Consider the following 26,159-nt stretch of genomic DNA (forward strand, 5'->3'; position numbering starts at 1 on the left):
TACGGACTGTATGAACATGTGCGTGTAAGGACTGTGAGCAGGTGTGTGCGTGTACGGACTGTATGAACATGTGCATGTAAGGACTGAGCTTGTGTGCGTGTACGGACTGAGAGCAGGTGTGTGCGTGTACGGACTGTGTGAACATGTGCGTGTAAGGACTGAGTGTGTGTGCGTGTATGGACTGTGAGCAGGTGTGTGCGTGTACGGACTGTATGAACATGTGTGTGTACGGACTGAGCGTGTGTGCGTGTACAGACTGTATGAACATGTGCATGTAAGGACTGAGCGTGTGTGCGTGTAAGGACTGTGAGCAGGTGTGTGCGTGTAAGGACTGTGAGCAGGTGTGTGTGTGTACGGACTGTATGAACATGTGCGTGTACGGACTGTGAGCAGGTGTGTGCGTGTACAGACTGTATGAACATGTGTGTGTAAGGACTGAGTGTGTGTGCGTGTACGGACTGCGTGTGAACAGGGGTGTGCATGTACGAGCTGTGTGGCCACAGCCCTGACCTTGCCGTTTGTTCTCTGCCGGGAGCCAGTCTGAGGAGGGGTGTGGTGCCCCAAGCCCCCCGCCCCCTGCGTCCCTGTGCTGAGGCCAGCCCCCCGCCGGGCCTGGTAACCCACCCTGGGGGAGGGCGTGCCGGGCCTCTCCAGGGCCTCAGCCGGGCAGGGCCCAGGCTGTTCCGTGGGTGCCCCCGCCCTGGCGCAGGGGCGAGAGACGGCCCGTGTGGTCTCAGCGCCCCCCTCCCCCAGACCCCTCCTGTGGCAGGAGCCGAGTCCATCAGTGTCCACACCGCAGCCTGTCCACCCCTGCCCGCACCGCAGCTCCCGCCGGCCCCTCCACGCCGCGCCACCGTGGGCCTGCCCCGCCCACGTGCGGGCGTCCTTCCCCCTGCAGGTCCTTCTGCGCGTCCCCCACCCCAGGGGGGTGACCGCTCGCGTTCCGGTTTGCTCTGGGCCCTCCCGGCTGAGCGCGGGGCTCGCCCTGCCCAGCCCTCTGCAGCCCCGCTGACCCCGCTGACCCCTGCGCGTCCTCCAGGGGGCGCTCCGCTCCTCTGCCTGCTGTGTTCGCGTCTCTGCTCTTGGGCTCTTGAGGGAGTTTCTCGGCCCTGGGCAGCAGCCGGGTGGGCAGCGCCTCCCCTGGCCGTAGCCCGTGGCTTTGCTGTCCCACCCGCTGGCTCAGTTTTGCTTTTCTCCCTCAGTGGTGGAGCCGGATCAGGTGTGTCCTGCCTGCGTCTCGCGTCTCCGTCCTGGTTAGTCTTGGGTGGACGTGAGCGGCTCCCGCCCCGTGCTGCGTGGGGGACTGTCCAGTGCTCCCGAGCCCACCCGGACTGGCTCCCAGCCCCGCCTCGTGCTCCCGCCCAGCTGGCCTTGGCCTTACCTCACACCGATCCTCACCCGCCGAGACTCTGGGGCCAGAAGCTTGTTTGGGAAAATCCTTTTGCTTTCTTATGACGAAGCCTTGGCACGACAGCCGGGGGGGGGGGGGGGGGAGCTGGGAGACCGTGGAATCTTCCGGAATAACGAGGAGACTGGGCTGTGGTGGGCGCAGGCCCCCGGCAGGGCCGTCTCCTGAGCCAGGTGGGCCCTCCCCCACCCACCCAAAACAGGCTCAGCAAAGTGAGGGTTGCTGCTACCGGCTTCTTACTGTCAAGCTCGGCACTGGACTTGCAGAGTGCTAGTGAGTCTCGGGTGAGCAGGTTCCGACTCTGCGTGTGTGCATGAATGTGTGTGTACGTATGTGTGTACGTGTGTGTGCATGTGTGTGCATGTGTGTGTGCCTGTGTGTGCATGTGTGAGCATGTGTGCATGTGTATGCGTGTGTGTGCGCGCGTGTGTGTGCATGTGCGTGTGTGTGCGTGTGTGTGTGCGTGCATGTGCGTGTGTGCGAGTGCATGTGTGTGTGTGTGTGTGTGTGTGTGTGTGTGTGTGTGTAGGTGGCAGCAGTCCTGGGCCTGGCTCTGGGCCTGATGCCTGGTGCTGGGGGTCACCTGCTGTGCCCCGGGATCATGTGCTCAGTCCCCCAAGCCCCTGGGGCCCGAGCAGGTTTTCAGAAGTGACCCGGCAGCCACTGAGGGGATGAGGCCGAGTCCCCCCAGCCACCGGGACAGCCCCCGCCTGCCAGGGGCTCGGAGGGGTCCCGGGAGAGGGGCCTCCTGGGCCGGCCTCCCCGCTCCCCCAGAATTGGGCGGAATGGTCCCTGCAGCTGCCGTCTCGGGCACTCCTCCAGGCCAGGGGTGCGAGCTCGTCTCAGGGTGTCTCTGAGACACGGGACACACGCCACGGGACGCGGTTTGCGTGGAGAACAGCTGGCTCCAGAGAAGGGAAACCGAGGCGGGTTTACTGGCCAACGCTCTGCAGCGGCCACGAGGGGGCGAGGGGCTGGGCTGCGAGGAGGAGGAGGGGGCGGGAGCTGTGGGGCCCTTCCCTGGGGGGCTCGGGGCCAGCGCCAGATGCTGGACCCTCGTTTGGGCCCCAGTCCCAGGGGCTCCCCCAAGGCACCGTCCGGCTCCCCGGGGGCCCAGCCTGAGACCTGAACCGTGACCTGCTGGGCACCAGGGCACGTCTGCAGGGCCGGGGTCACGGTGGCCGCGGCCAGGCTGGCTGTTGGCGGCTGTCCCGGCGTCCATGCCACTCCCAGGAAGCCTTTGCCCACCTCGCGGCCAGCTGCTGTCGAGGCCGCCGGCTCAGCAGGGCGGGGGAGGTAGGCCAGGACGGGGGTCCCAGAGGCCCTTTCTGTTAGTCTCCCCCCAAAGCAGATTTCTCCGAGTCTGGTCTGGAGAACACGCCACGTCCCTGAGCGTGTGCTCACATGTAGTAGCATGTTGCCATCCCTGAGCATGTTCTCACATGCAGTAGCATGTAGTTGTTCCTGAGCGTGTGCTCACATGCGGTAGCATGTTGCCATCCCTGAGCATGTTCTCACATGCATTATCATGTTGCTGTCCCTGAGTGTGTGCTCACATGTGGTAGTATGTTGCCATCCCTGTGTGCTCACATGTTGCTGTCCCTATGCATGTGCTCACATGCAGTAGTGTGTTGCCATTCCTAAGCATGTGCTTACATGTGGTAGTGTTTTGCCATTCCTAAGCAATTGCTCACATGTGGTATCATGTTGCTGTCCCTGAGTGTGCTCACATGAGGTAGCATGTTGCCATCCCTAAGCATGTGCTCACATGCAGTAATGTGTTGCCATTCCTAATCAATTGCTCACATGAGGTAGCATGGTGCCATCCCTAAGCATGTGCTCACATGCGGCAGCACACGTAAGCGTGTGCTCACATGTAGTAGCGTGTTGCTGCCCCTAAGCATGTGCTCACGTGCAGTAACGTGTTGCCCGTGACGGCACGAACATGGCCCGTTATGCCTGCAGCCCTGGGTCCCCGAGGAAGCCTCTGCTCTGTGCTTCCGGGCTGGGGTTCTCGCTGGCTGCGTCTCGCCCCCGTCCTGCTGGCCCTGGGGCTGCCCTGGCCCTGGGCCTCGTCCCCGTCGCTTCCGGCCCCGCTGTCCTCTCCGTCTTGGCAGCCTGTGCCCGGCCCCTTCTCCGAGTCTGCTCTTCAGGAATGTTCCGGGCTCTCGGTGGCCGCTCAGTCCGGTGCCAGTTGGCGGGCCGGGACTGAGGTTTCCACCAGGGAGAGCCGCCAGGATCCGGATGAGAGTGGCGCGGACTCCTGGGCTCGTCTGGGAGAAACGCCTCTCGAGGGTGCTCCCGGCCAGCACGGCCGCCTGCCTGGCCTCTTCAGTGTCAGCGCTCACATCCCCGCTTCCCTCCCTGGTTTCAGTGAGTCCCGTCCGTATTCTCAGCTGGAATCCGCACCAGACCCCTGACCAGGGGGGCATCCCCGAGGAAGGGGCCGCGAGAACCTCTCGTCTGGGTTGAGGGAACTGCCCTAGTTTGCTCAGAGTCTTCTGAACTACCAGCTGCTGTCGGGCTGTCGTATTGCCCTGAGCTTGGCGGGTGGGATGAGCCCCCCCGTGCGCTGTTATTGCGACGCTAAGGGGTGGTCCCGGCCCGGCCACCTGACGCACGACTAGTCCTCACGGGAGAAGGGACGTGACGAGAGCCTCCAACAAGGCTGTTGTCAGCCGGCTCTGGGTCTGTCTGTCCCGTGATCTGTTGTCCCTTTGGGCCCCTCCGGTTCTGTTTCCTGGCACACTAGTCGCTGTTCACGTTCAGTTCTGGGCTGTTTGAGATGAGGAGCAGCCCGAGGGTGTGAGTGTGCCTGTGTGAGTGTGCCTGTGTGGGTGTGCCTGTGTGGGTGTGCCTGTGTGGGTGTACCTGTGTGAGTTTGCCTGTGTGAGTGTGCCTGTGTGGGTGTGCCTCTGTGGGTGTACCTGTGTGGGTGTGCCTGTGTGGATGTGCCTGTGTGTGCCTATGTGTGCCTGTGTGGATGTGCCTGTGTAGATGTGCCTGTGTGAGTGTGCCTGTTTGGGTGTACCTGTGCAAGTGTACCTGTGCGAGTATACCTGTGCGAGTGTACCTGTGTGAGTGTGCCTGTGTGTGCCTGTGTGGGTGTGCCTGTGTGAGTGTACCTGTGTGGGTGTGCCTGTGTGGGTGTGCCTGTGTGAGTGTGCCTGTGTGAGTGTGCCTGTGTGAGTGTGCCTGTGTGAGTGTACCTGTGTGGTGTGCCTGTGTGAGTGTACCTGTGTGGTGTGCCTGTGTGTGCCTGTGTGGGTGTGCCTGTGTGAGTGTGCCTGTGTGAGTGTGCCTGTGTGAGTGTGCCTGTGTGAGTGTGCCTGTGTGGGTGTGCCTGTGTGAGTGTACCTGTGTGGTGTGCCTGTGTGTGCCTGTGTGGGTGTGCCTGTGTGAGTGTGCCTGTGTGGGTGTGCCTGTGTGAGTGTGCCTGTGTGGGTGTGCCTGTGTGGGTGTGCCTGTGTGAGTGTGCCTGTGTGGGTGTGCCTGTGTGAGTGTGCCTGTGTGAGTGTGCCTGTGTGGGTGTGCCTGTGTGAGTGTACCTGTGTGGGTGTGCCTGTGTGAGTGTACCTGTGTGGTGTGCCTGTGTGTGCCTGTGTGGGTGTGCCTGTGTGGGTGTGCCTGTGTGAGTGTGCCTGTGTGAGTGTGCCTGTGTGAGTGTGCCTGTGTGAGTGTACCTGTGTGGGTGTGCCTGTGTGGGTGTGCCTGTGTGAGTGTACCTGTGTGGTGTGCCTGTGTGTGCCTGTGTGGGTGTGCCTGTGTGGGTGTGCCTGTGTGGGTGTGCCTGTGTGAGTGTGCCTGTGTGGGTGTGCCTGTGTGGGTGTGCCTGTGTGAGTGTGCCTGTGTGGGTGTGCCTGTGTGAGTGTGCCTGTGTGAGTGTGCCTGTGTGGGTGTGCCTGTGTGAGTGTACCTGTGTGGGTGTATCTGTGTGGTGTGCCTGTGTGTGCCTGTGTGGGTGTGCCTGTGTGGGTGTGCCTGTGTGAGTGTGCCTGTGTGAGTGTGCCTGTGTGGGTGTGCCTGTGTGTGTACCTGTGTGAGTGTGCCTGTGTGGGTGTGCCTGTGTGGGTGTGCCTGTGTGAGTGTACCTGTGTGGGTGTGCCTGTGTGAGTGTACCTGTGTGGTGTGCCTGTGTGTGCCTGTGTGGGTGTGCCTGTGTGAGTGTGCCTGTGTGGGTGTGCCTGTGTGGGTGTGCCTGTGTGAGTGTGCCTGTGTGGGTGTGCCTGTGTGAGTGTACCTGTGTGGTGTGCCTGTGTGTGCCTGTGTGGGTGTGCCTGTGTGAGTGTGCCTGTGTGGGTGTACCTGTGTGGGTGTGCCTGTGTGAGTGTGCCTGTGTGAGTGTACCAGTGTGGGTGTGCCTGTGTGAGTGTACCTGTGTGGTGTGCCTGTGTGGTGTGCCTGTGTGTGCCTGTGTGGGTGTGCCTGTGTGGGTGTGCCTGTGTGAGTGTGCCTGTGTGAGTGTGCCTGTGTGAGTGTACCTGTGTGGGTGTGCCTGTGTGGGTGTGCCTGTGTGAGTGTACCTGTGTGGTGTGCCTGTGTGTGCCTGTGTGGGTGTGCCTGTGTCAGTGTGCCTGTGTGGGTGTGCCTGTGTGAGTGTGCCTGTGTGAGTGTGACTGTGTGGGTGTGCCTGTGTGGGTGTGCCTGTGTGAGTGTACCTGTGTGGTGTGCCTGTGTGTGCCTGTGTGGGTGTGCCTGTGTGAGTGTACCTGTGTGGGTGTGCCTGTGTGAGTGTACCTGTGTGGTGTGCCTGTGTGTGCCTGTGTGGGTGTGCCTGTGTGGGTGTGCCTGTGTGAGTGTGCCTGTGTGAGTGTGCCTGTGTGAGTGTGCCTGTGTGAGTGTGCCTGTGTGGGTGTGCCTGTGTGAGTGTACCTGTGTGGGTGTGCCTGTGTGAATGTACCTGTGTGGTGTGCCTGTGTGTGCCTGTGTGGGTGTGCCTGTGTGGGTGTGCCTGTGTGAGTGTGCCTGTGTGGGTGTACCTGTGTGGGTGTGCCTGTGTGGGTGTGCCTGTGTGGGTGTACCTGTGTGGGTGTGCCTGTGTGGGTCTGTCTGTAGGGGTGTACCTGTGTGGGTGTACCTATGTGAGTGTGCCTGTGTGGGTGTGCCTGTGTGAGTGTGCCTGTGTGGGTGTGCCTGTGTGTGTACCTGTGTGAGTGTGCCTGTGTGAGTGTGCCTGTGTGGGTGTGCCTGTGTGTGTACCTGTGTGAGTGTGCCTGTGTGGGTGTGCCTGTGTGAGTGTGCCTGTGTGAGTGTGCCTGTGTGGGTATACCTGTGTGAGTGTGCCTGTGTGGGTGTGCCTGTGTGTTTACCTGTGTGAGTGTGCCTGTGTGGGTGTGCCTGTGTGAGTGTGCCTGTGTGAGTGTGCCTGTGTGGGTATACCTGTGTGAGTGTGCCTGTGTGGGTGTGCCTGTGTGTGTACCTGTGTGTGTGCCTGTGTGAGTGTGCCTGTGTGGGTGTGCCTGTGTGAGTGTACCTCTGTGGGTGTGCCTGTGTGAGTGTGCCTGTGTGAGTGTACCTGTGTGTGTACCTGTGTGAGTGTGCCTGTGTGGGTGTGCCTGTGTGAGTGTGCCTGTGTGAGTGTGCCTGTGTGGGTATACCTGTGTGAGTGTGCCTGTGTGGGTGTGCCTGTGTGAGTGTGCCTGTGTGAGTGTGCCTGTGTGGGTATACCTGTGTGAGTGTGCCTGTGTGGGTGTGCCTGTGTGTGTACCTGTGTGTGTGCCTGTGTGAGTGTGCCTGTGTGGGTGTGCCTGTGTGAGTGTACCTCTGTGGGTGTGCCTGTGTGAGTGTGCCTGTGTGAGTGTACCTGTGTGTGTACCTGTGTGAGTGTGCCTGTGTGGGTCTACCTGTGTGGGTGTGCCTGTGTGTGAACCTCTGTGGGGAGCACCTGTGTGGGAGCACCTGCGTGCAGGCCTCTCCTTGAGGGCTTTAGCCCTTTGTCCTTGCTGTGAATTCGGGGTTCACAGCCGGTGGGGGGCTCCTGGGTGCTCTGCCGAGTGGGTGCTGTGCACCCTTGCCCCGGCACTGCCGCGGGCTCTGGCGGACTGGGAGGCTTGGTGCCGCGGCCGTCGCGGGGGAGTCCTGGCCTGGCTGCGTGGCTGGCGGCACCGTGACTTGCCGTCCCAGTGGAGCGTCTGAGGCGGATCCTGCCGAGACTCATGGGGACCCAGCGGCACACTCCGAGCCCTGGAGCCGCCGCGGGAGCCAGAGAGGCTCGTGGGCGTCTGCCGGTGGCTCCGGCTCTGCCCGCTGAGAGCGGGGCTGTGCCAGGGGGTGGCTGGTGGAGGAGAAGGCAGAGCCAGGGCCCCGGGGCCGGGCTCGGGCGGGTGAAGCCTGCGGGCGCAGCCTCGGCCCGTGGGGAGAAAGGCCGGATGCGGGCTCACGGCGCGGTGCCGGCGGCCGGCAGCCCTGGGTGTGGGTGCCCAGGGTCAGGCGGGGAGACGCCTCCCCGAGTCCCAAGTCCACAGCTGCCCCGTGGGCTGCGGGGTCGGCCGCAGGACCCACGCCCGAGTGCGAGATGGAGCCGCAGATCTCGGCGGGGCGGGACTGGGCTGCACAGCCGTCCCCCTCCCCTCTCTCGCCGCCGGCCGCCAGCTTGTCTTCTTTCCGGAAGGTTCCTGGCTGGCTCTGTGCGGGGTGCAGGCCTCAGCTGCTGCCCCTCTCGCTGTCCCTGAGGTCAGCAGGGCGACACGGCTCGGGGGTCTGGGCCTGGGACTGCGCAGCTGAGTCAGCCTGGGCGGGGGAGGAGAACCTTCTAGAAGCCTGGAGCCCGCCTGCTCCAAGCCCGAGGCGCCCCGTGGTGTTTGCTGACTGACCTCCGGGGGGAGGCGGGGGCTGTCCACCTGCCCCCCCGCGCCCCCCCGCCACCGTCTTTCCAAGGGACCCGCCAGCCCCTTGATCTTGGTGGGAGACGCTGGCGGGCAGCTCGAGAGAGAGCCTTTGATCTTGGCTGGTCTGTCTCGGTTTCTGCAGCTGGACGCTCCGGGCCGGTCTGGCTCCCTGGGGGATCCGGGAGGGAGCCAAGGGTCTGAACGTGCTTGGGAAGGGGCCGGAAGCTTCCAGAACCTGTCACAGTGCTCGTCTGAAATCTAGTGCTTGGAAGCTTCTGGAATCTGTTATAGTGCTTGTCTGAACTCTAGTGCACAGTTCTGGGAAGTTCTCATTGGGAAAGGGCCGGAAGCTTCCAGAATCTGTCACAGTGCTCGTCTGAACTCTAGTGCTCAGTTCTGGAAAATTCTCAGACCCAATCTGATTCCTCCTGCTGCAGATGGTCCCAGCACGGGGGGCTGGAGTCGGAGGGGCCCAGGGCACTCCAGGGGGCTCCCACCTGTCACCAGCCATGGGTCCTGGTGACCCGGCTGGTGGCCGGCCCACACTGCTCCTGGTGACCCACGGAGTCTCCGTCCTCTGTGATTACAGACATACTCAGCCACACACACAGCGACTCCTACACACTCACAGCAACACACACTCACATCCATACACACTCAGGTACACCCGCACACACAGCCATACATGTACACACTTGGACTCACACACGCACAGAAACACAGACACATTCACACACCTACACACACCATACTCATGTACACACCCACACACTTACTCAGACACATACAGAGCTTGTACTCACCCACACCTGCACACGCAGACACACTCGGGTTTGTGGCCCGTGTAAAGGAGGGGCCTCGCAGCCCTCAGGGACCCTCAGGAACGCTGCAACGCCTTAATTTAACAAAAATAAAGCACAAGTCTGCCGAGCAGTCTCACCCTGATTTTAACATTTGCTTCACTCCACTCCCCCTCCACCTGCTGTGCAGGACAGACCTGTGACGGTCACTCCCTCCCTCCACCTCCTGCCCGCGGCCACCCTCTCCCACCTCTGTCATCCCTCACGTTGTCAGTGTCTGCCTGGATCCAGCCCATACGGGTTTATCTTCTACTGACTAATCACCTTTACCCAATTTCGTATAATTTACCATCTGGCAAGTGGTCACACGTTGGCATCCATCCATCCTGCTAACCGGTCGTGTCTACGGATGCTTGTATCCACCGCTCGCCATGTAGACCCCCACTGCCAGCCGTCTATCCACCCACCCACCCGTCACCGCCCCCCTGACCGCCCAAACTCCACCGGTCACTTCACATATCTCTTCCTCCATCCTTCCGTCCATCTACCCAACCATTTACCCAACCAGCCGCCATCAGCCATCGTCAGTCCACTCATCCGACCATCAACTCATCCATCCATGCATCCACATATCTATTCATCCACCCACCCACCCATCCATCCACCCACCCATCCATCCATCCATCCATCATCCATCCACCCACCCATCCATCTATCCATCCACCCACCCATCTATCCATCCACCCACCCATCTATCCATCCATCCATCCATCCATCCATCCATCCATCCACACATCCACCCACCCACCCACCCATCTATCCACCCACCCACCCACCCATCCATCTATCCATCCACCCACCCATCTATCCATCCATCCATCCATCCATCCATCCACACATCCACCCACCCACCCACCCATCCATCTATCCACCCACCCACCCACCCATCCATCCATCCACCCACCCACCCACCCATCCTTCCATCCATCCCCCCACCCATCCCCCCACCTACCCATCCATCTATCTACCCACCTACCCATCCTTCTGTCCATCCCCCACCACCCACCCACCCGTCCATCCTTCCTTCATCCCTGTCACCTCCTGGGGCGCACTCCCAAGCAGCCACGTCAGGCTGGGTGGCCTGGACCCTGCGCCCGCCCCTGCCCGCGGTGTTTGCCTGCCCACAGCCTGCCCACAGCCTGCCCCCGGGGCGGAGTCGGTCACACCGTGCTCTCTTGCAGGGAGCCCGGCCTGTTCCTGCTGGACAGCCGCCCGGTGTGGGCCTCTGAGGAGGGCTGGCTGGAGTTTGACGTCACGGCCACGGGCAACCTGTGGGTGGTGGCCCCCCAGCACAACCTGGGGCTGCAGCTGGGCGTGGCCACGCAGGACGGTGAGTCCACGCTCCCCTGCCCCCGCAGCCTGGTGGGGCGGCTGGCTGAGCGCGGCGGCTCTCTGTCCGCAGGCCTGGGCGTCCACCCGCGCGCGGCCGGCCTGGTGGGCAGGGCCGGCCCCTACGACAAGCAGCCCTTCCTGGTGGCCTTCTTCAAAGTGAGCGAGAGTCGCGTGCGCACGGCCCGCTCCGCACCCCGCCGGCGCCCGCACCCCCGCACCCGCTCGGGCGCCGCCCAGGACGCGCCCCGGGCCAGCAGCTTGGCAGGTAGGTCCTGGGGCCGGGGCTGGGGCCGGGGGGGCCGCAGGGGCTGTGGGTGGACGGACTCCGGGCGGCCCTGGGGAACCCTCGAAGGGCCCGGGCACTGCAGGGTCCAGGCGGCCACCGTGCCCTCCGGGGGTGACCCTGAGCCTCTCCGGGGGTGGCCTCCAGAGACTCCAGAAGCACCTCTGGGGTGGGCGGGTCCCGGCAGGAGGCCGCCGGCTCAGCAGTGCCCGTGGTGGTGTCTCGGGGCCCCCTGCGGTGTCTGTGGGCGGGTCTGTGGCTGTCCCCAGCAGGCGGTGAAGCCTGGGGTCTCGGGACCCCCCCACTGCCGTGCCTGGGGCTGGGCGAGCTGCCCCACCCTGCCCTCCCACTGCCCAGCCAGCATCAGGCGTGCCCAGGCCAGGGAAGCCTCGCCGTTCTCTTCTAGAAAGTTCCCACTCGCCCATGGGGCCGTCTCCCTCTCCCCCACGCCCCTCCCGCACGCCCTCGGCCTCGGTGGTCTCGGGCTTGTGGGGTCAGGTGCTCCCTCTGTGCTGGCTCCCAGGGTCATTCTCAGCAGGTCAGCCTGTGGCCAGGGTCCATGAAGCTGAGTGGCGTCTGCTCGGGCTGCTCGCCCGTGGCCAGGGACACATTTATCTGCTTGTTATTTTATCTTCTGGGCGTTCCCAGGCGGTGCTCAGGGGCCCCGTGGCCCAGTAGTAAGACAGGGCCGACAGGGCCGCCATGGCTGTGGGGCCCGTGGACACAGGGCCTGTGGCTGTGGGTCCCGTGGCTGTGGGGCCCGTGGATGGGGGTCCCGTGGCTGTGGGTCTCATGGACGGGGGTCCCGTGGCTGTGGGGCCGGTGGACGGGGGTCCTGTGGCTGTGGGTCTCATGGACGGGGGTCCTGTGGACGCGGGTTGGGGCCTCTCCCACCCGAGCTCTGGAGCCACGTGGGGCCGGAAGGGGCCTGGTCCCGCCTGCTCTGCCCCTCGGGGCGGGTTTCCTGGGCCGTGCCCGCTCCCTGGGGTGGGGCGCCTGGCGGGTGGGCAGGTCCCTCCCAGGTGAGCCCACGGCCCAGAGGCCGGTGTCTGCGGCCGTCGGGTCCTGGAGCTGAGGGCGCCTGTGTCCCCAGATCCCGGCAGCAGCGAGCTGAAGGCGGCCTGCAGGAGGCACGAGCTGTACGTCAGCTTCCAGGACCTGGGCTGGCAGGTGGGCCGGGCGGGGCGGCGGGGGGGGGGGGGTGCGGGGCTGCGGGGGGTGGGGTGGGACGTGCCCTGGGCCAAGGGGGCCCCCCGCGGAGCCTCACCCCTGGCCCTAGCCGCCCAGGCCTCCTCCGGGGTGACTGGCGGGCGGGGGAGGGGCTCCCGGCCCAGCGGGGTCCGGGCTGGTTCTGGGGGCTCAGGCCGGCGCCCGCCGCTGCCCGCAGGACTGGATCATCGCGCCCAAGGGCTACGCCGCCAACTACTGCGACGGGGAGTGCTCCTTCCCGCTCAACGCACACATGAACGCCACCAACCACGCCATCGTGCAGACGCTGGTGAGCGGCTGGGCGGGGGGCAGCCCGGGCGGCAGGGGGGCAGGGGGGGCGGGCCGCGCTGACCCCCCGCGCTGACCCCCGTCTGCACCAGGTGCACCTGATGAACCCCCAGTACGTGCCCAAGCCCTGCTGCGCGCCCACCAAGCTCAACGCCATCTCCGTCCTGTACTTCGACGACAGCTCCAATGTCATCCTGAAGAAGTACCGCAACATGGTGGTGCGGGCGTGCGGCTGCCACTAGGACCCCCCGCCCGGGCTGGGGCCCCCCGCGGCCCACCCGAGCCCTGATGGGTCGGGACGCCCAGGGCGGTGACACGGGGTCTCTCGGCCCCAGAGATGACGCCCTCGGCCCCCACCCTGGGGATTTCCCGGGTGTGTGGGGGGGCGTGCCCAGGCACTCGGGGGCGGCTCTGGGAGGCCCGGGACCCCCCCCACCCCCCGCCGACCTGCGGGCTGGGGCGCAGGGCAGAGCTGAGAGGACGGGCACCGCCCACGAACCCAAACCTGTTTTTCTTGTAGAAACACAGCTGAAATGGTCGACTATTTTTTAAGTGTTCTTTTTCACGACCGTGTACCGGCGACCTGATTTCGTACTAAACCGATTAAACGACACGTTTCTGAGCTCTGGGGCACCGACACCTTCTTTTGGAAATATATAGTTTATTGTCTGTTTTGTCACTGTTCCTGCAACTCGAAGGCAAGGTCAGACCTGTCTGTTTAAAAAACAGTTTACTTAGAAAGTCTCAAAGTGTAAACAGATTGTACCACGGATTCTCCTGCGGCAAAGGCTGAGCCACGCCGGAGGGAGAAACTTCCAGGAAGTTCTCTGGAAAGAGCATCTGCGTGGGGAGAGACTCCCTTTAAGGCAGGCCCGTCCCGCTGCCAGTCTGGGCACGGTCCCCGCGTGACCCGTGTCCTCCGGCCTGGCTGGGCTCGGGCTCGGGCACGGGGTGACGGGCGGTGGGCGCTGGGGCTGGGCCAACTTTGGTTTGGAGTTTGGTCTCGCCCTGGGGTCCGAGGGCGGCGGGCGGCTCGGGGCACAGGGGACATCGGTCTGGCCGGGACGGGGCGTCGTGCTGGCCCGGGGGCTGGCAGCTCCGTCTGTGTGCACTCACGCATGCAGACGCGGACGAGGCTGCAAAGGACCCGGGGCCGGCGCCCACCGGCTGCCCGAGGGGTTGCTGACGCGGGCGCTGCCCACTGTCCCGGCCCCGCGTCCCGCGTGCAGCCAGCGCCTGGGGCTCACGCAGAGACCCTGGGCCGGTTCCTTCCCTGCGGGAGGGGCCGGACGGGGGACCCGGCCAGTGTCCAGAGGCAGCAGCTGCTCCTGGGCGGACAGGCCGGTGGCCCCGCTCCCGGGGAGAGAGATGCCCCCCTTAGAGGGGGCAGGCGCGGGGCTCGGAAACAGCAGGGCGGGGAGGGGCTGCAGACCACAGGCCCTCCCCCCGCCCCGCCCTGGGCCTTCCCAGGGACCCCCGAGGATGCCCTGAGCCCTCCACCCCGGGCGGCCCAGGGGCCGGGAAGACTTTGGCAATCTGACTTTCTTCCACTCTATTTCGTCTCAAAGGAACCATCCAGGTGAGGCGGGGGCCGGGGGGCGTCACCGCCTACAGCTCGTCGCGGGCCTGCGCCAGGACGAAGCGGTGCAGCGAGTCGAGGTCCCGGCCGCCACTGTGCTCCGCCACCTGGCTGCCCGCCCGGAACAGCAGCAGCGTGGGGTAGCCGCGCACCTGCAGACAGACCCGGCAGTCGGCCCGGGCCCCACCCTCGGGCCCCGGGGGCAGGGGAGGGGCGGGCAGGGGCGTGCCCGGCACCCACCGAATACTTGCTGCAGAGGCTCTGCTGGGCCGTGCAGTCCACCTCGGCCACCTTGACCCCCGCCATGCCCGGGAACTCCTGGGTGGACAGCTTCTCCCACGTGGGCGCCAGGTTCTTGCAGTGACCACACCTGCCGGCCAGCGGGGCTGGTGAGGGGTGCCCAGCACACACGCATACACGCACGCGTGACGTTTACACGGGCTCACACACACCCAAACTCACGCACTCACGTCCAGGGACAGGCCCCAACCCAAGTCTCACATTCCCCCATCGCACACCTGCACACACGCACATGCTCGTGCACACACGCGCACACACTCACACATTCACACACGTGCATTCACACACGTTCAATGACATGCTTACACGTTCACTCACATTAACACACATGTTCAGACACGCTTACATGTTCACTCACACACACAGGTGTTCAAGCATGCTCACACATACGTTCACTCACAGCCCACCCGCCCCCAACACACACACACACACACACACACACACACACACACATTTGGTTACCGTAAGATCAGGCCAGCTTGGGTGGCTGGTGGTCTCGGGTCCCCGACCCCTGGAGCCCCAGTGCCCTGCCCGGAGCGTGAGCCCGGCCCCGGCCATGCTGACGTCCAGCCAGCCCAGCTACCCCGCCCCACTGGCCGGCCAGCTCTGAGGACGGCTGACACCGGCTGGGCGGCGGGGGGCGGGGCGGGTGCTGCGGGGTCTCAGCCCGGAGGCTGGAGGGGAGACTGGCCTGGCAGTGGCCTCGGGGCTGGTGGACCGGGCGGCCACACTGGCCTTTCCCTGATGCCCAGGGCGGCCCTGGGGGGGACCTGCATCTCGGGCCCCCGGGGTTCGGCTCCGGGTGAAACACGGGGGGGCGCTCAGAGCCGAGAGGGACCCTTACCACGGGGCGTAGAACTTGACGAAGGTCACCCCGTCCGCCACCGTCTCCTCGAAGTTCTGCTCGGTGAGCGCCAGCACCGCGCCCTGTGGGCAGGCAGACCGTCAGACACGCCCACCGCCCAGCCCCTCCTGCCGGCGTGGCAGTGGGTGCCCGCCCGGCCCGGGGCGCGGGCAGCTGGGTCCTCTGTGCCCTGCGGGGTCCCTGAGGGTCCCGATCCGCACGGCCCTGGGAAGCGTGAGGAGGTCGGAGCCCCTGGGACCCTCCGCAGAGGCCCGAAGGCCGGGTGTGGGGCGGGGCGGGGCCACAGCTGTCCTGGGAGGTGGCCGGCCCCTGGAGCCCTCTGCTGGCCACGCCCCGAGCTGCCCTGAGCTCCAGCCGAGCTGCTCTCCTTGGCTCCCAGGGGCCTCACGCAGCGTGGGGGTGAGCCCCGCCCAGCCCGGGAGGGGTCCTGGAGCCGACGCCCTGGCGGTGCCCACCTGGCTGGCCGCAGGCTGGGCGCCCAGCATGGGGGCCTCCGAGGGCTGCTCGCTCCCGGGCGCTGCCTGGTCCGCACCGCGGAGCTGCGTGTCCACGTACTCACGAAGCGACTCCAGGTCCCGCTTGCCCTTGTACTGGTCGGTCTGCGGACACGGTGGAGGGGACGTCAGTGCCGGGGTCCCGGGGGTGCCGCCTCACCTGGCCGCCCGCGGGCGCGGCCTTGCTCTGTCCGTGGCACGCCCAAGCGAGAGGCGAAGGGGGCTACGAGTGTCCCCCACAGTGACCTTCCGCGACCCAGCCCTGGGCCCGTGGCCACGCACCTTTTTGCCGTCCCGGAACCACAGGAGCGTGGGGTAGCCGCGGACCTGGTTGCCCGAGCAGAGCTCGTGGTGCTCGGTGCAGTCCACCTGGAACGGGGCGGCCACGGTCAGCCAAGGTCATGGGCCTTCCTGCCCAACGCGCCAGGTACACGCAGACGGGACAAGGGAAACTTCCAGAACTTCCCAGCTATGCCCGCATCTGCTGTTGGCAGAGTCCCCAAGGACCCCCAGGGTGCACCCGGGGTTGGCCTGTGACAGGTGCCCACCTGGCACAGGCCCCGGGCTTGGCCCCACCCCTCGCAGGGCCGGAAGCCAGGCTGGACCTGAGCAGCTGAGCAGACGGGGCAGTGCCCGCCCCCCACTGTCCACCCCTCACTGCCCGCCCCTCACTGCCCACCCTCACTGCCCGCCCCTCACTGCCCACCCTCACTGCCCGCCCCTCACTGCCCACCCTCACTGCCCGCCCCTCACTGCCCACCCTCACTGCCCGCCCCTCACTGCCCACCCTCACTGCCCGCCCCTCACTGCCCACCCTCACTGCCCGCCCTCACTGTCCACACCCCTCACTGCCTGCCCCTCACTGCCCGCCCCTCACTGTCCACTCCTCACTGCCCGCCCCTCACTGTCCACCCCTCACTGCCCGCCCTTCACTGTCCACACCCCTCACTGTCCACACCCCTCACTGTCTGCCCCTCACTGCCCGCCCCTCACTGCCCACCCCTCACTGTCCACACTCCTCACTGTCCACACCCCTCACTGACTGCCCCTCACTGCCCGCCCCTCACTGTCCACCCCTCACTGTCCACCCCCCTCACTGTTCACACCCCTCACTGTCCACACCCCTCACTGCCCGCCCCTCACTGTCCACACCCCTCACTGACCACCCCTCACTACCCGCCCCTCACTGCCCGCCCCTCACTGTCCACACCCCTCACTGTCCACACCCCTCACTGCCTGCCCCTCACTGTCCACACCCCTCACTGCCCGCCCCTCACTGCCCGCCCCTCACTGTCCACACCCCTCACTGTCCACCCTTCACTGCCCGCCCCTCACTGTCCACCCCTCACTGTCCACACCCCTCACTGACCACCCCTCACTGCCCGCCCCTCACTGCCCGCCCCTCACTGTCCACCCCTCACTGTCCACACACCTCACTGCCCGCCCCTCACTGCCCGCCCCTCACTGCCCGCCCCTCACTGTCCACCCCTCACTGTCCACACCCCTCACTGTCCACACCCCTCACTGCCTGCCCCTCACTGCCCGCCCCTCACTGTCCACACCCCTCACTGCCCACCCCTCACTGTCCACCCTTCACTGCCCGCCCCTCACTGTCCACCCCTCACTGTCCACCCCTCACTGTCCACCCCTCACTGTCCACACCCCTCACTGTCCACCCCTCACTGCCCGCCCCTCACTGTCCACACCCCTCACTGACCGCCCCTCACTGCCCGCCCCTCACTGCCCGCCCCTCACTGTCCACCCCTCACTGCCCGCCCCTCACTGTCCACACCCCTCACTGTCCACACCCTCACTGCCCGCCCCTCACTGCCCACCCCTCACTGCCCGCCCCTCACTGTCCACACCCCTCACTGTCCACACCCTCACTGCCCACCCTCACTGCCCGCCCTTCACTGTCCACACCCTCACTGCCCGCCCTCACTGCCCGCCCCTCACTGTCCGCCCCTCACTGCCCGCCCCTCACTGCCCGCGCCCTCTAAGTGGCTGTCGGGTCTCAGCCATGGCCTGGGCGGAGGCGGGGGCCGTCACGCGGCAGAGCCGGACACCCGAGCGGCGGGAGGACCCTCCCCTTTGCCCCCTCGCCCTCCCGCCCGTCTCCGGCCCGGCCCTCACCTTGCCAATCTTGACGGCGTCTGACTGCTCCAGGCCCAGGGCCAGCTGCTCCCACGTGGGCGCGAGGGCCTTGCAGTGGCCACACCACGGGGCGAAGAACTTGATGAAGTGGTCGCCTGCCGGGGGAGCAGCTCAGAGGGCGGCCCCGCCCACGGCGGCCCCCCAGGAGCGGACGAGGGGTTCAGAGGGCAAAGTGCATGAGGGCGGGGCGAAGGGGGAAGCTCCCTGCATGTGGAACCGCACCGGGTCCCCCAGCCCATAGGAGCACCGAGCCGGGAGTCGGCCCGAGCACCACTGGCCACGGGCTCCAAACCAAAACCGAAATCAAGCAACGTGAAGGCAAAGGGATAAAAACGGTCGGAAATGATCAGCTCAGCCTGGAGCTGAGTAGGTAAAGGGATACACGAAACCTTCCTGTGTCTGCACTGCAAACCCAGAGGGGGAGAGAGTCGGGGGCAGAGGGAGGGAGAGAGAGCGAGGGAGAGGGAGGGGGAGAGGGAAGGAGAGAGAGGGGGAGGGAGAGAGAGGAGGGAGAGCAGAGAGAGGGAGAGAGGGAGGGAGAGAGAGGGGGAGGGGAGAGAGAGGGGGAGGGAGAGAGAGGGAGAGTAAGAGGGAGGGAGGGAGAGAGAGGGAGGGAGAGGCAGAGGGAGAGAGGGAGGGAGAGAGAGGGGGAGGGAGAGAGAGGGAGAGGGGGGGGGGAGGGAGGGGGAGAGGGAGAGGGAGGGGGAGAGGAAGTGCCTGCCACGGGGCCTGCCGGGAGGGAACCTGGGGACACAGGTGCTGGGTTGCAACACTGTATGACTGAAACCTGACCACAAACACTTTGTAACTGTGTATCTCACTGAGATTCAACCTAAAGAAGAAAAGGTGAAGGGGCGGGTGGGTGAGTGGTTCTGTGTGAGGCAGGGCGGGACCCCGCTCTCCCCGAAGACCCCCCCACACACACCGTGACTCCAGCGCGGAGCGTGTGACCGTCCTGCCAGCTCACAGGACGAGGCCACAGCCACAGGCCGGGCTGTCGGGGATGGTCCCTCGGCACCTACCCTGGGCCACGTGTGTCGCGAAGTTGCCGGCCGACAGCTCGTACAGGCCCTGCTTGCGCTCGGGGGCCCGCGGGCGCCGCCCTGCCGCCTCTGACTCCGCCGCCTGTGGGGCCGGTGGGACACGAGCTGCACAAGCCGCCCCTCACGGAAGGCTCCGGAAGCCACAGCGAGGAAAGCAGGGAGGAAGGGAGGACGGACGGAGAGGGGAGGGGCGGAGCAGGGAGCAGGAGGAGACGCAGCCCAGCACGCGCACTCACACCGCCAGTGCTCAGTCTCGCGCTCACCGCTCTGGTGCTCACACTCGCACCCTCACTTACACTCAAGCACTCACGCTCACACTCATGCTCACACCCTCACACTCTCACTCACATTCACACTCACACTCATGCTCACACTCACTCATGCACTCTCCTACTCACATGCATGCTCTCACACCCTCACGATCACACTCTCACTCTCACACACTCATGCTTACACACTCACACTCACGCTCACACTCAAACTCATGCTCACACTCACACCCTCACTCATTCACACACTCATCACACTCATGTTACATTCTCACTCTCTTACACACACTCACACTCACACTCTGTCGGGTGTCATTGTTTGTCCGTCCCCCTTGCCACGGGGAGCTCAGGTCTATCACGTGCTCCTGAGGCACTTCTGAAAACTCCTCTCTGCGCTCTTCCCAACCGGCCTATCACCTTCCCCCCAGTCAGACTCTGCTACCTGCACGGTCAGATTCCTCAGAAGTCTGTGATTTTAGATGTGTGAGTGAAATGCTGCTTTCTCCTCTCCTTGTGTCTTTTGCGTAGTTGACTTCAAAGCAATGTCCTTTTTGTTCGGACACAGGAAGACAGTTAATCTTGTGCTTTTGTAACTTGGGAGTTAAGACTCCGAAAAATATTCCCTCCCGGGCATCTGCTTTCTTGACTTAAGCCTCAGTTGCCCTTAGTTCCTAGCACCCAAAAGCAGGGTCCCGACGAGGGACTGAAGGGACCCAGGGCAAGCTGTGAGCTACCCTGGCATCGTGGTGCCAAAGCACCACGATACTTAACTGTAAGTTGAGAGCTTGGTCATGGACAAATGCTGTCATGACCCAAAAGTAACGACAAGACTAGGACCCTGTGAGGGCTAGGAAAGACTAATCTGGCCTGAGCACTGTAGTCTGAGATGGAGACGGCCCCAGGAGAGCACTTCTATAAGCTTAATGTATCTCTTACTGTGTCCATACAAAATGATTAACATTACGGATGCTTGTGTGTTTGCTGGACGAGGAGAGGAGAAGCACGCCCATGTCTGCCATTAGGCCAGTCGTCCTGCTGGGTAAGAATCCGTCCTGGAAGCAGCTTCCCCCGCGGGAAGGACCTACACCGCTGACTGTATGGTGACGCCTGTGTGTCCTTGTCACCCCAACCTCACGAGGGGGATCTAGCTAAGTGGGCAGGGGGGCAGGTGAAGCCAGAGGAGACGGAGAAGCGAGCGGAGAGGAGACCGGAATAATCCGCTCTTGGGACCAGCCAGCCTGGCCCTCGCGCCTTCCTTCACCTGCCCATCGCCACCGGCCGGTGGGGGAGGGGGGGAAGCGGCGAGAGACCACCAGACGGGCGCGGCGGAGACAGCGCCGCTGCCCCATGGATATATAACACTCTCACACTCACGCTCACCCTCACACTTTCACCACACACTCTCACACTCACCACTCACACTCACTCACACCTACACTCACATTCACTCATGTTCACACTCACACTCACACTAACATTCACTCATGCTCAAACTCTCACACTCACTCTCACACTCTTACATTCACACTCACCTCACACTTACACTCACTCTCATGCTTTCACTCACATTCGTTCACACTCAACACTCACCGTCACACTAGCTCTCACTCACTCGCTCACACTCTTACTCAGACTCACTCTTACGTTCTCACACACTCACGGTCACACTCATAGTCACACTCCCTCTCGCCCCACCCCCACTCACGCCGTCGGCTCCTGGCCGAGGGTCCGCAGCATCCAGCTCTCCAGCGCCTGCAAGTCCCGCGGCCCTGGTACTTCACCGCCTCCTGGCCCGGCCTGAAGAACTTCAAGCTGCGAGGGCGAGGGCGGTGGGTCAGAGCCGGAAGGTGGGACCCCGCCCACAGCCCCCGGCACTCACGTGGGGAGCCCCGCATGCCCTGGGCCCCGCCCCTCCCCCCGCCCCCCCCACGCAGCCCCCGGCACTCACGTGGGGTAGCCCCGCACGCCCTGGGCCGAGCACACGTCCGCGTCAGCCGTGCAGTCCACCTTGGCCACGTAGACCTGCGCGTCCTCCCTGCTGTTGTACTTGTCGCCCAGCTCGTTCCAGGTGGGCTGCAGCCGCTGGCAGTGCCCGCACCTGCGGGGGGGGGGGGTCCTGAGCGTCCCTGCCGCTGGCCCGCAGAGGCCAGAGCAGCGGGTGCCACAGGGCACCGCTCACCTCGCAGCGGGGCGCTTCGGGGCCTCCCCGGTGGCTCTGGGTCAGGGTCAGCTGGCCAAGGCCGAGTGTCCGGCACCCTGGGTCACTCCTGGCTCCCTACACCGCCAGGCCCCGCTGCCCTCTGCACCCACTGAGGAGCTTCCTGGAGCTGGACACTCGGTGCCACCCGCAGGTGAGGCCCTGTCCCCCCTCCTAGGCCCTGCACCCACGTGAGCCCACCGAGCCCGGGACAGATCGGGGTCTCCCCACGAGCAGGGGAGGGGGTCGGCGACGGGGTCCTGCGGCACGAGAACCGAGGCAGGCGCTGACCCGCTCATCTGTGGCAGGGGCACCAGCGCTTGGGAAACAGACACCCTGGGGGCAGAGGGCAGAGGGCAGAGGCCAGGGTGCTGGCTTCCTGGTTCCGGCCTGGGGGTGGCGGGGGCCCTGGGCCCTGCAGTGACGCCCGACCTTCCCTCCATAGCGCTGGACCTGCCGCGAAGCCGGGACTGGCCACGACCCAGAGTCCAGTTTGGCCCAATCAAGGCCAGCCCGGACCCGAGTCCCGGCTCCCTTCAGGGCTGGCCACCCCGTGGCCTTCCCGGAGCTTGGGCCCTGCGCCCCGCTGGCCTCCGCGCCCAGGACTGGCCACTGGACCCTGCAGGCTAGGAGGCGGCCAGACCGTTCCGGGAGGGGACCAGGCAGGGGCTCAAAGGGCAGGACCCCGCGCACCAGTTCTGCTGGGTCCAAGCTCTGGACTGTCCCGTCCAGGGCTGAGTATCCAGGGGCAGTGGTGGGTCCCCCCAGACAAGCTCTGGAGCACCTCCTAGGAGCCCCGACCCCCAAGCAAACTAAGGGCAGAGCTCCACTTCCTGGAGTGTTGGTGGAGTCTCAGAGGGGGGCGCGGTGCGGCCTGGGGGGTCCCACGCACGGGGCGGGGGCGGGGCGGGACCCACAGGCTCGGTCCTGGGGAAGGACGTGGGCGGGGGAGCATGTGCGTGTCAGTCTGTGCCCAAGGGCGACAATTAACCCCGAGGTGCTCTGGTGCCACCAAGTCACCCGCCCCCGCTCCCGACATTCCTGCCGGGCCGGGTCCCAGACCCGGTTACTCAACGGCACCGCGCGGGCCGGACCCAACAGCACCAGCGGCAAACTCTGCGCGGTTGCGGGGCGACCCCGCCTCTCCGGGTGGGCCAGACCCCCCAGGTGGCCGGGTGGCTTCCGCCGTCCAGCGGGGCAGCGCAGGGATCCCAGCGCTGACCCGAAGGGGACACCCATGTGCGGCCAAACCCGGCGCCGGCCAGGAGACCCGGCAGGGCCCGCGGGCGACCCGCGCTCTCCTCCCTCCGTCCGTCCCTCCGTCCGTCCCGGGGTCCCGGGTCCCGGGGTCCCGGGGCCAGGCCGGGGGGAGACGCGGCCGGGCGGCCTTTCCCGGCGCTCCCCTCGGGGACCGCCCCCGTGCGCGCCGGACGCCCCGGCCACGTCACCGCTGCGCCCCGGCCCGCCCCGCCGCCGCCCGGCCGGATCCCGGCCCCGACCCGGCCCGGCCCCCAGACCCCCGGTCCGCGGCGCCCACGCCCCTGACCCCAGAGCCCCCGCCGCGAGGCGCGGGACCCCCGAGCGCCGCGTCCCTGGGACCCCCCGGCGCGCGCCCCGCGCGGCCTCACCAGGGCGCGAAGAACATGACGAAGTGCGCGGCGCTGCGGATCCCGTGCGCGAACATGTCGCCCGTGTACAGGTGCTTGGCGTGCGGGTCGTCCCCGGGGGTCCCCGGCGCGCCCGGCTCCGCGGCCCGGCCGCCCGCGCACAGCAGCAGCAGCAGCAGCAGCGGCATCGCGGCGCCGAGCGGGAGTGCGGGGCGCGCGGGCATCGCGGCGGGCTGGGCGCCCTCCCCGCCGGCCTGGGCCCGCCCGCGCCCGCCCCCCGGCCGCTCCGCCCCCCGCGCGCAGGCCCGGCCCCGCGCGCCTGAGTCCCAGCCCCCTGCGCGCCCCCGTCCAACCGAGCCCGGGTCCGGCTCTGTGCGCGCTCCCGTCCACCCGAGCCCGAGTCCAGCCCCCTGCGCGCCCCCGTCCACCCGAGCCCGGATCCAGCCCAGTTCCAGCCCTGGTCCCAGTATTGCACCCTCAGCGCAACCCGGGAGCAGAAACTCCTGGCAGCGTAGGAAGATTGGGGATCACCTCTGCACCTCCCAAAGCCCGCGGGGGCGGGCCGGCACTGGGGGTGGCGAAGCACCTGTGCCCCAGGGGAATGGAACCCAGGATCTGGGACCCTCGAGGAGAGACCCTGCCACCAGCACAGCTTTGGGCATGAGTCTCACCCGGGGAGCTGGGCTCGGCCCGAAGCTCCGCGTGGCTGGTTCTGGGTGGCCTGAATTGTTCTGGGCCTCCCGGGACTGGGGAACTGGCTCCCGCATACACCAGCCTGGGGTGGGAGAGACGGGACGGGGCTGTCTCTGTCCACCCCGGCACCCCCAGGGTCCCCTGAGGGCCGGGCGGGACCCTCACACCGAGTGAGGCAGGCAAAACGCTGACGAGCGCCCGTGGGCACAGGTGGCGCCAGGAGCGTGTCAGTCACAGCCCGGCCCGGTGCCCCTGGAGCCGAGGGCTGCCGAGACCAGCCCCTCCTCTGCTGAGTCATCGTCCGGCAGGGCAGGGCGGGGGCCTCGTGACTCCCACCTGTGCACACACCTCGTGGTCCAGGAAATGATGGGGTCAGGCCTCGCCCGCCCGGGGATCTGACGCTGATTAGGGCAAATCAGGGGTTGCTCCTGGGGTCTGAGATGGTATCAGTCGGGGGCCCCGGGCAGTTTCGGGGGGGCGTGCCGCGACTCCCTGGCTCCAGCCTGAAGGGAGCCTGCCTGGGTCGCCCTGCCGCCTGCTCAGGGGGACCGTGGTCTCTGCCTTCCCCGACCCAGTCCTCCCTGCGTCTCCCGCGTCCAGTGGCTCGGCCTCTGCTGCCTTGGCAGGCCCCGGAAGGACCCGTGCGTGGCCGTGAGTCAGGGTCCACAGGGTCCCCCTGCCGTGCCAGCCGCCCCGCTGCTCTGGCCTGTCCGTCCGGCCAGCTGCTGGCCCAACGCCTGGACTATGCCCACCCTGAGGCCAAGCGAAGGGGTGAGGGGGGCACGGTGCTCAGCGGTGGGGTCAGGGCTCGAGCTGGGCAGCCCCGGCCAGGCCGTGAGAGCAGCCTCGTCCCAGCCTCGCCCCGGGCACCCACGCAGCAGGGGCCCGCCCGTCCCCGCTCTGTCATCCCGCACCCCCCGGAGCGGGCGCCAGCGGCTGACCGGAGGCGGCCTCTGTCCCTCGGGGCCGCCCTGCTGGGGCCTGACCACCCCGACACGCCGCCTGACCAGCTGCCCAGAGCAGAGCAGAGGGCCCAGTGCTGTGGCCAGGCCGGGCCCCAGGACTTCCGGCTCCCGCAGAGACCAAAGCACCGCGGCCCCTGCGCCCGCTCGGAGTCAGGGGCCACCAGAGGGCCGGGTCTGGGCGGCCAGGACTGCCCTCCTCGCACGGGGTCCTGGGAGGCGAAGCTCGGGAACTGACCAGCCCCCAGCTCAGGACAGGTGGGGGGCAGATTGGGAGGGGGGCTGGGCGTCGCCCCCAACAGCACCGCTGAGACCACAGGGGTGAGCGCACTCAGAGACACGGACAGAGACAGAGAGACAGAGGGAGACACAGAGACACAGACACAGAGAGAGACACACAGAGACAGAGAGATAGGGAGACACAGTGACAGAAACAGATACAGACAGAGACAGAGAGGGAGATGCAGACACAGAGACAGACAGACACAGACACAGAGATAGAGAGATAGGGAGACAGAGAGACAGAGACAGACAGAGAGGGAGACACAGATACAGACACAGAGACACAGGCAGACACAGAGACAGAGATACAGACAGAGACAGAGATAGGGAGACACAGAGACAGAGATACAGATAGAGACAGAGATACAGATAGAGACAGAGATACAGAGACAGAGATACAGACAGAGACAGAGAGACTTGGGACTTCACAGAGACGGGCCCCGCGAGAACAGGCCCGGCACGAGACCTGCTCCGTCGTGGGCCTTGAGGAATGAGGCCCCCCCAGGCGCCCGGGCACGAGTGTCCCAGGAGTGACACCAGCAGGGCCCTGGTCTGTGGGGGACCCCGGGCGGGGGGAGTGGGGTCTTCCAGGGAGCTCGGCCACACGCCTCCAGGCCCTGTGTTTGGGGCGACCCCAGGAGCAAGGGCACGCCTGACCTCAGCCTGTGCCAGCTGACAGGAAGCTGCCCCCACACCCTGCACTCCTCACCCCTGCCCTCTCACCCCTACCCCCGGCAGCCCTGCACCCCTCAGCCCTGCCCCCCTGTGGCCCTGCACCCCCACCCCTCCCCCACCGCACCCATGCACCCCTCCCCCTCCCCCCTCCCCCTACCCCTGCAGCCCTGCACCCCCAGCCCTCCCCCCTCCCCTCCCCCCACCCCTGCAGCCCTGCACCCCCCAGCCCTCCCCCCTCCCCCTCCCCCCCACCCCTGCAGCCTGCCATTGCACCCTGACACTCTGCACTGAGCCCCCCGCCCCCACAGCCCCTGGCCCTCCGGCCCCTACTTCAGTCTCCTGCCCCCTACAGTCACGGCTGGGACAAACAGCTGGGGTGGCTTCCTGAGGGCCGAGAAGGAGGACCCGGACCCCACGTGTCTACACTGTGTGTGGGGGGGGCCAACACAGCCTCAGGGCGGGGGGAGGAGGGCTGAGGTGGCAGGACCCGGAAAGGAGCCAGGGGCCAGCAGGAGATGCAGAGGGAGGGGCCACACCCGGCACCTCCAGGAGTGGAGCCGGGCGGGGCGGCGGGTCAACACGGAGCCGGATTTAGCCTGTGTGGACAGACCAGGGCGGGGAGGGCAGGCCACGTGTGTGCTGTGCTCACCCATGTGTGCGTGTGCGTGTGGCAATACACGTGTCTGTGTAGGAATGTGTGTTCGTGTACATACCTGTGTGTGCCAGCATCTGTATATGAGTGTGTGCTCATGTATGTGCACGTGTGAGCGTGCACATGTCTGCGTGTGAACATCCACATGCCCGTGTAAGCATATATGTTTTTGCGTGCATT

The 26,159-nt window shown here is 65.9% G+C and overlaps 2 protein-coding genes across 5 annotated transcripts in view; one reads left to right on the forward strand and one right to left on the reverse strand.

Annotated features, from left to right (window-relative positions):
- BMP6 (bone morphogenetic protein 6) overlaps positions 1 to 12,751 on the forward strand; it is a 31,849-nt gene extending 19,098 nt beyond the window's left edge. Inside the window, exons 3-7 of one of the 4 annotated variants that reach the window (XM_055128406.1) lie at positions 10,277 to 10,425; positions 10,498 to 10,692; positions 11,804 to 11,849; positions 12,098 to 12,208; positions 12,300 to 12,439. In XM_055128406.1, the coding sequence (XP_054984381.1) occupies positions 10,277 to 10,425; positions 10,498 to 10,692; positions 11,804 to 11,849; positions 12,098 to 12,176 (469 nt within the window). In that variant the 3' untranslated portion in view covers positions 12,177 to 12,208; positions 12,300 to 12,439. Of the gene's footprint in view, positions 1 to 10,276; positions 10,426 to 10,497; positions 10,693 to 11,803; positions 11,881 to 12,097; positions 12,209 to 12,299 lie in introns of all 4 variants that reach the window. The other 3 variants (XM_055128403.1, XM_055128405.1, XM_055128404.1) reach the window with 3 other exon arrangements.
- A 147-nt stretch (positions 12,752 to 12,898) lies between these two features.
- Positions 12,899 to 22,989, reverse strand: TXNDC5 (thioredoxin domain containing 5). The gene is given in 11 exon segments (XM_055128408.1): positions 12,899 to 13,938; positions 14,027 to 14,156; positions 14,931 to 15,013; positions 15,407 to 15,550; positions 15,728 to 15,814; positions 17,579 to 17,694; positions 18,622 to 18,724; positions 20,619 to 20,683; positions 20,686 to 20,723; positions 20,860 to 21,009; positions 22,737 to 22,989. Coding segments are annotated over 11 exon segments (1,242 nt in total). The 5' UTR covers positions 22,940 to 22,989; the 3' UTR covers positions 12,899 to 13,815.
- Between the last annotated feature and the right edge of the window lie 3,170 nt (positions 22,990 to 26,159).

This window comes from Sorex araneus, chromosome 2 (genome assembly GCF_027595985.1).
Source record: "Sorex araneus isolate mSorAra2 chromosome 2, mSorAra2.pri, whole genome shotgun sequence".
Taxonomy (NCBI): Eukaryota; Metazoa; Chordata; class Mammalia; order Eulipotyphla; family Soricidae; genus Sorex; species Sorex araneus.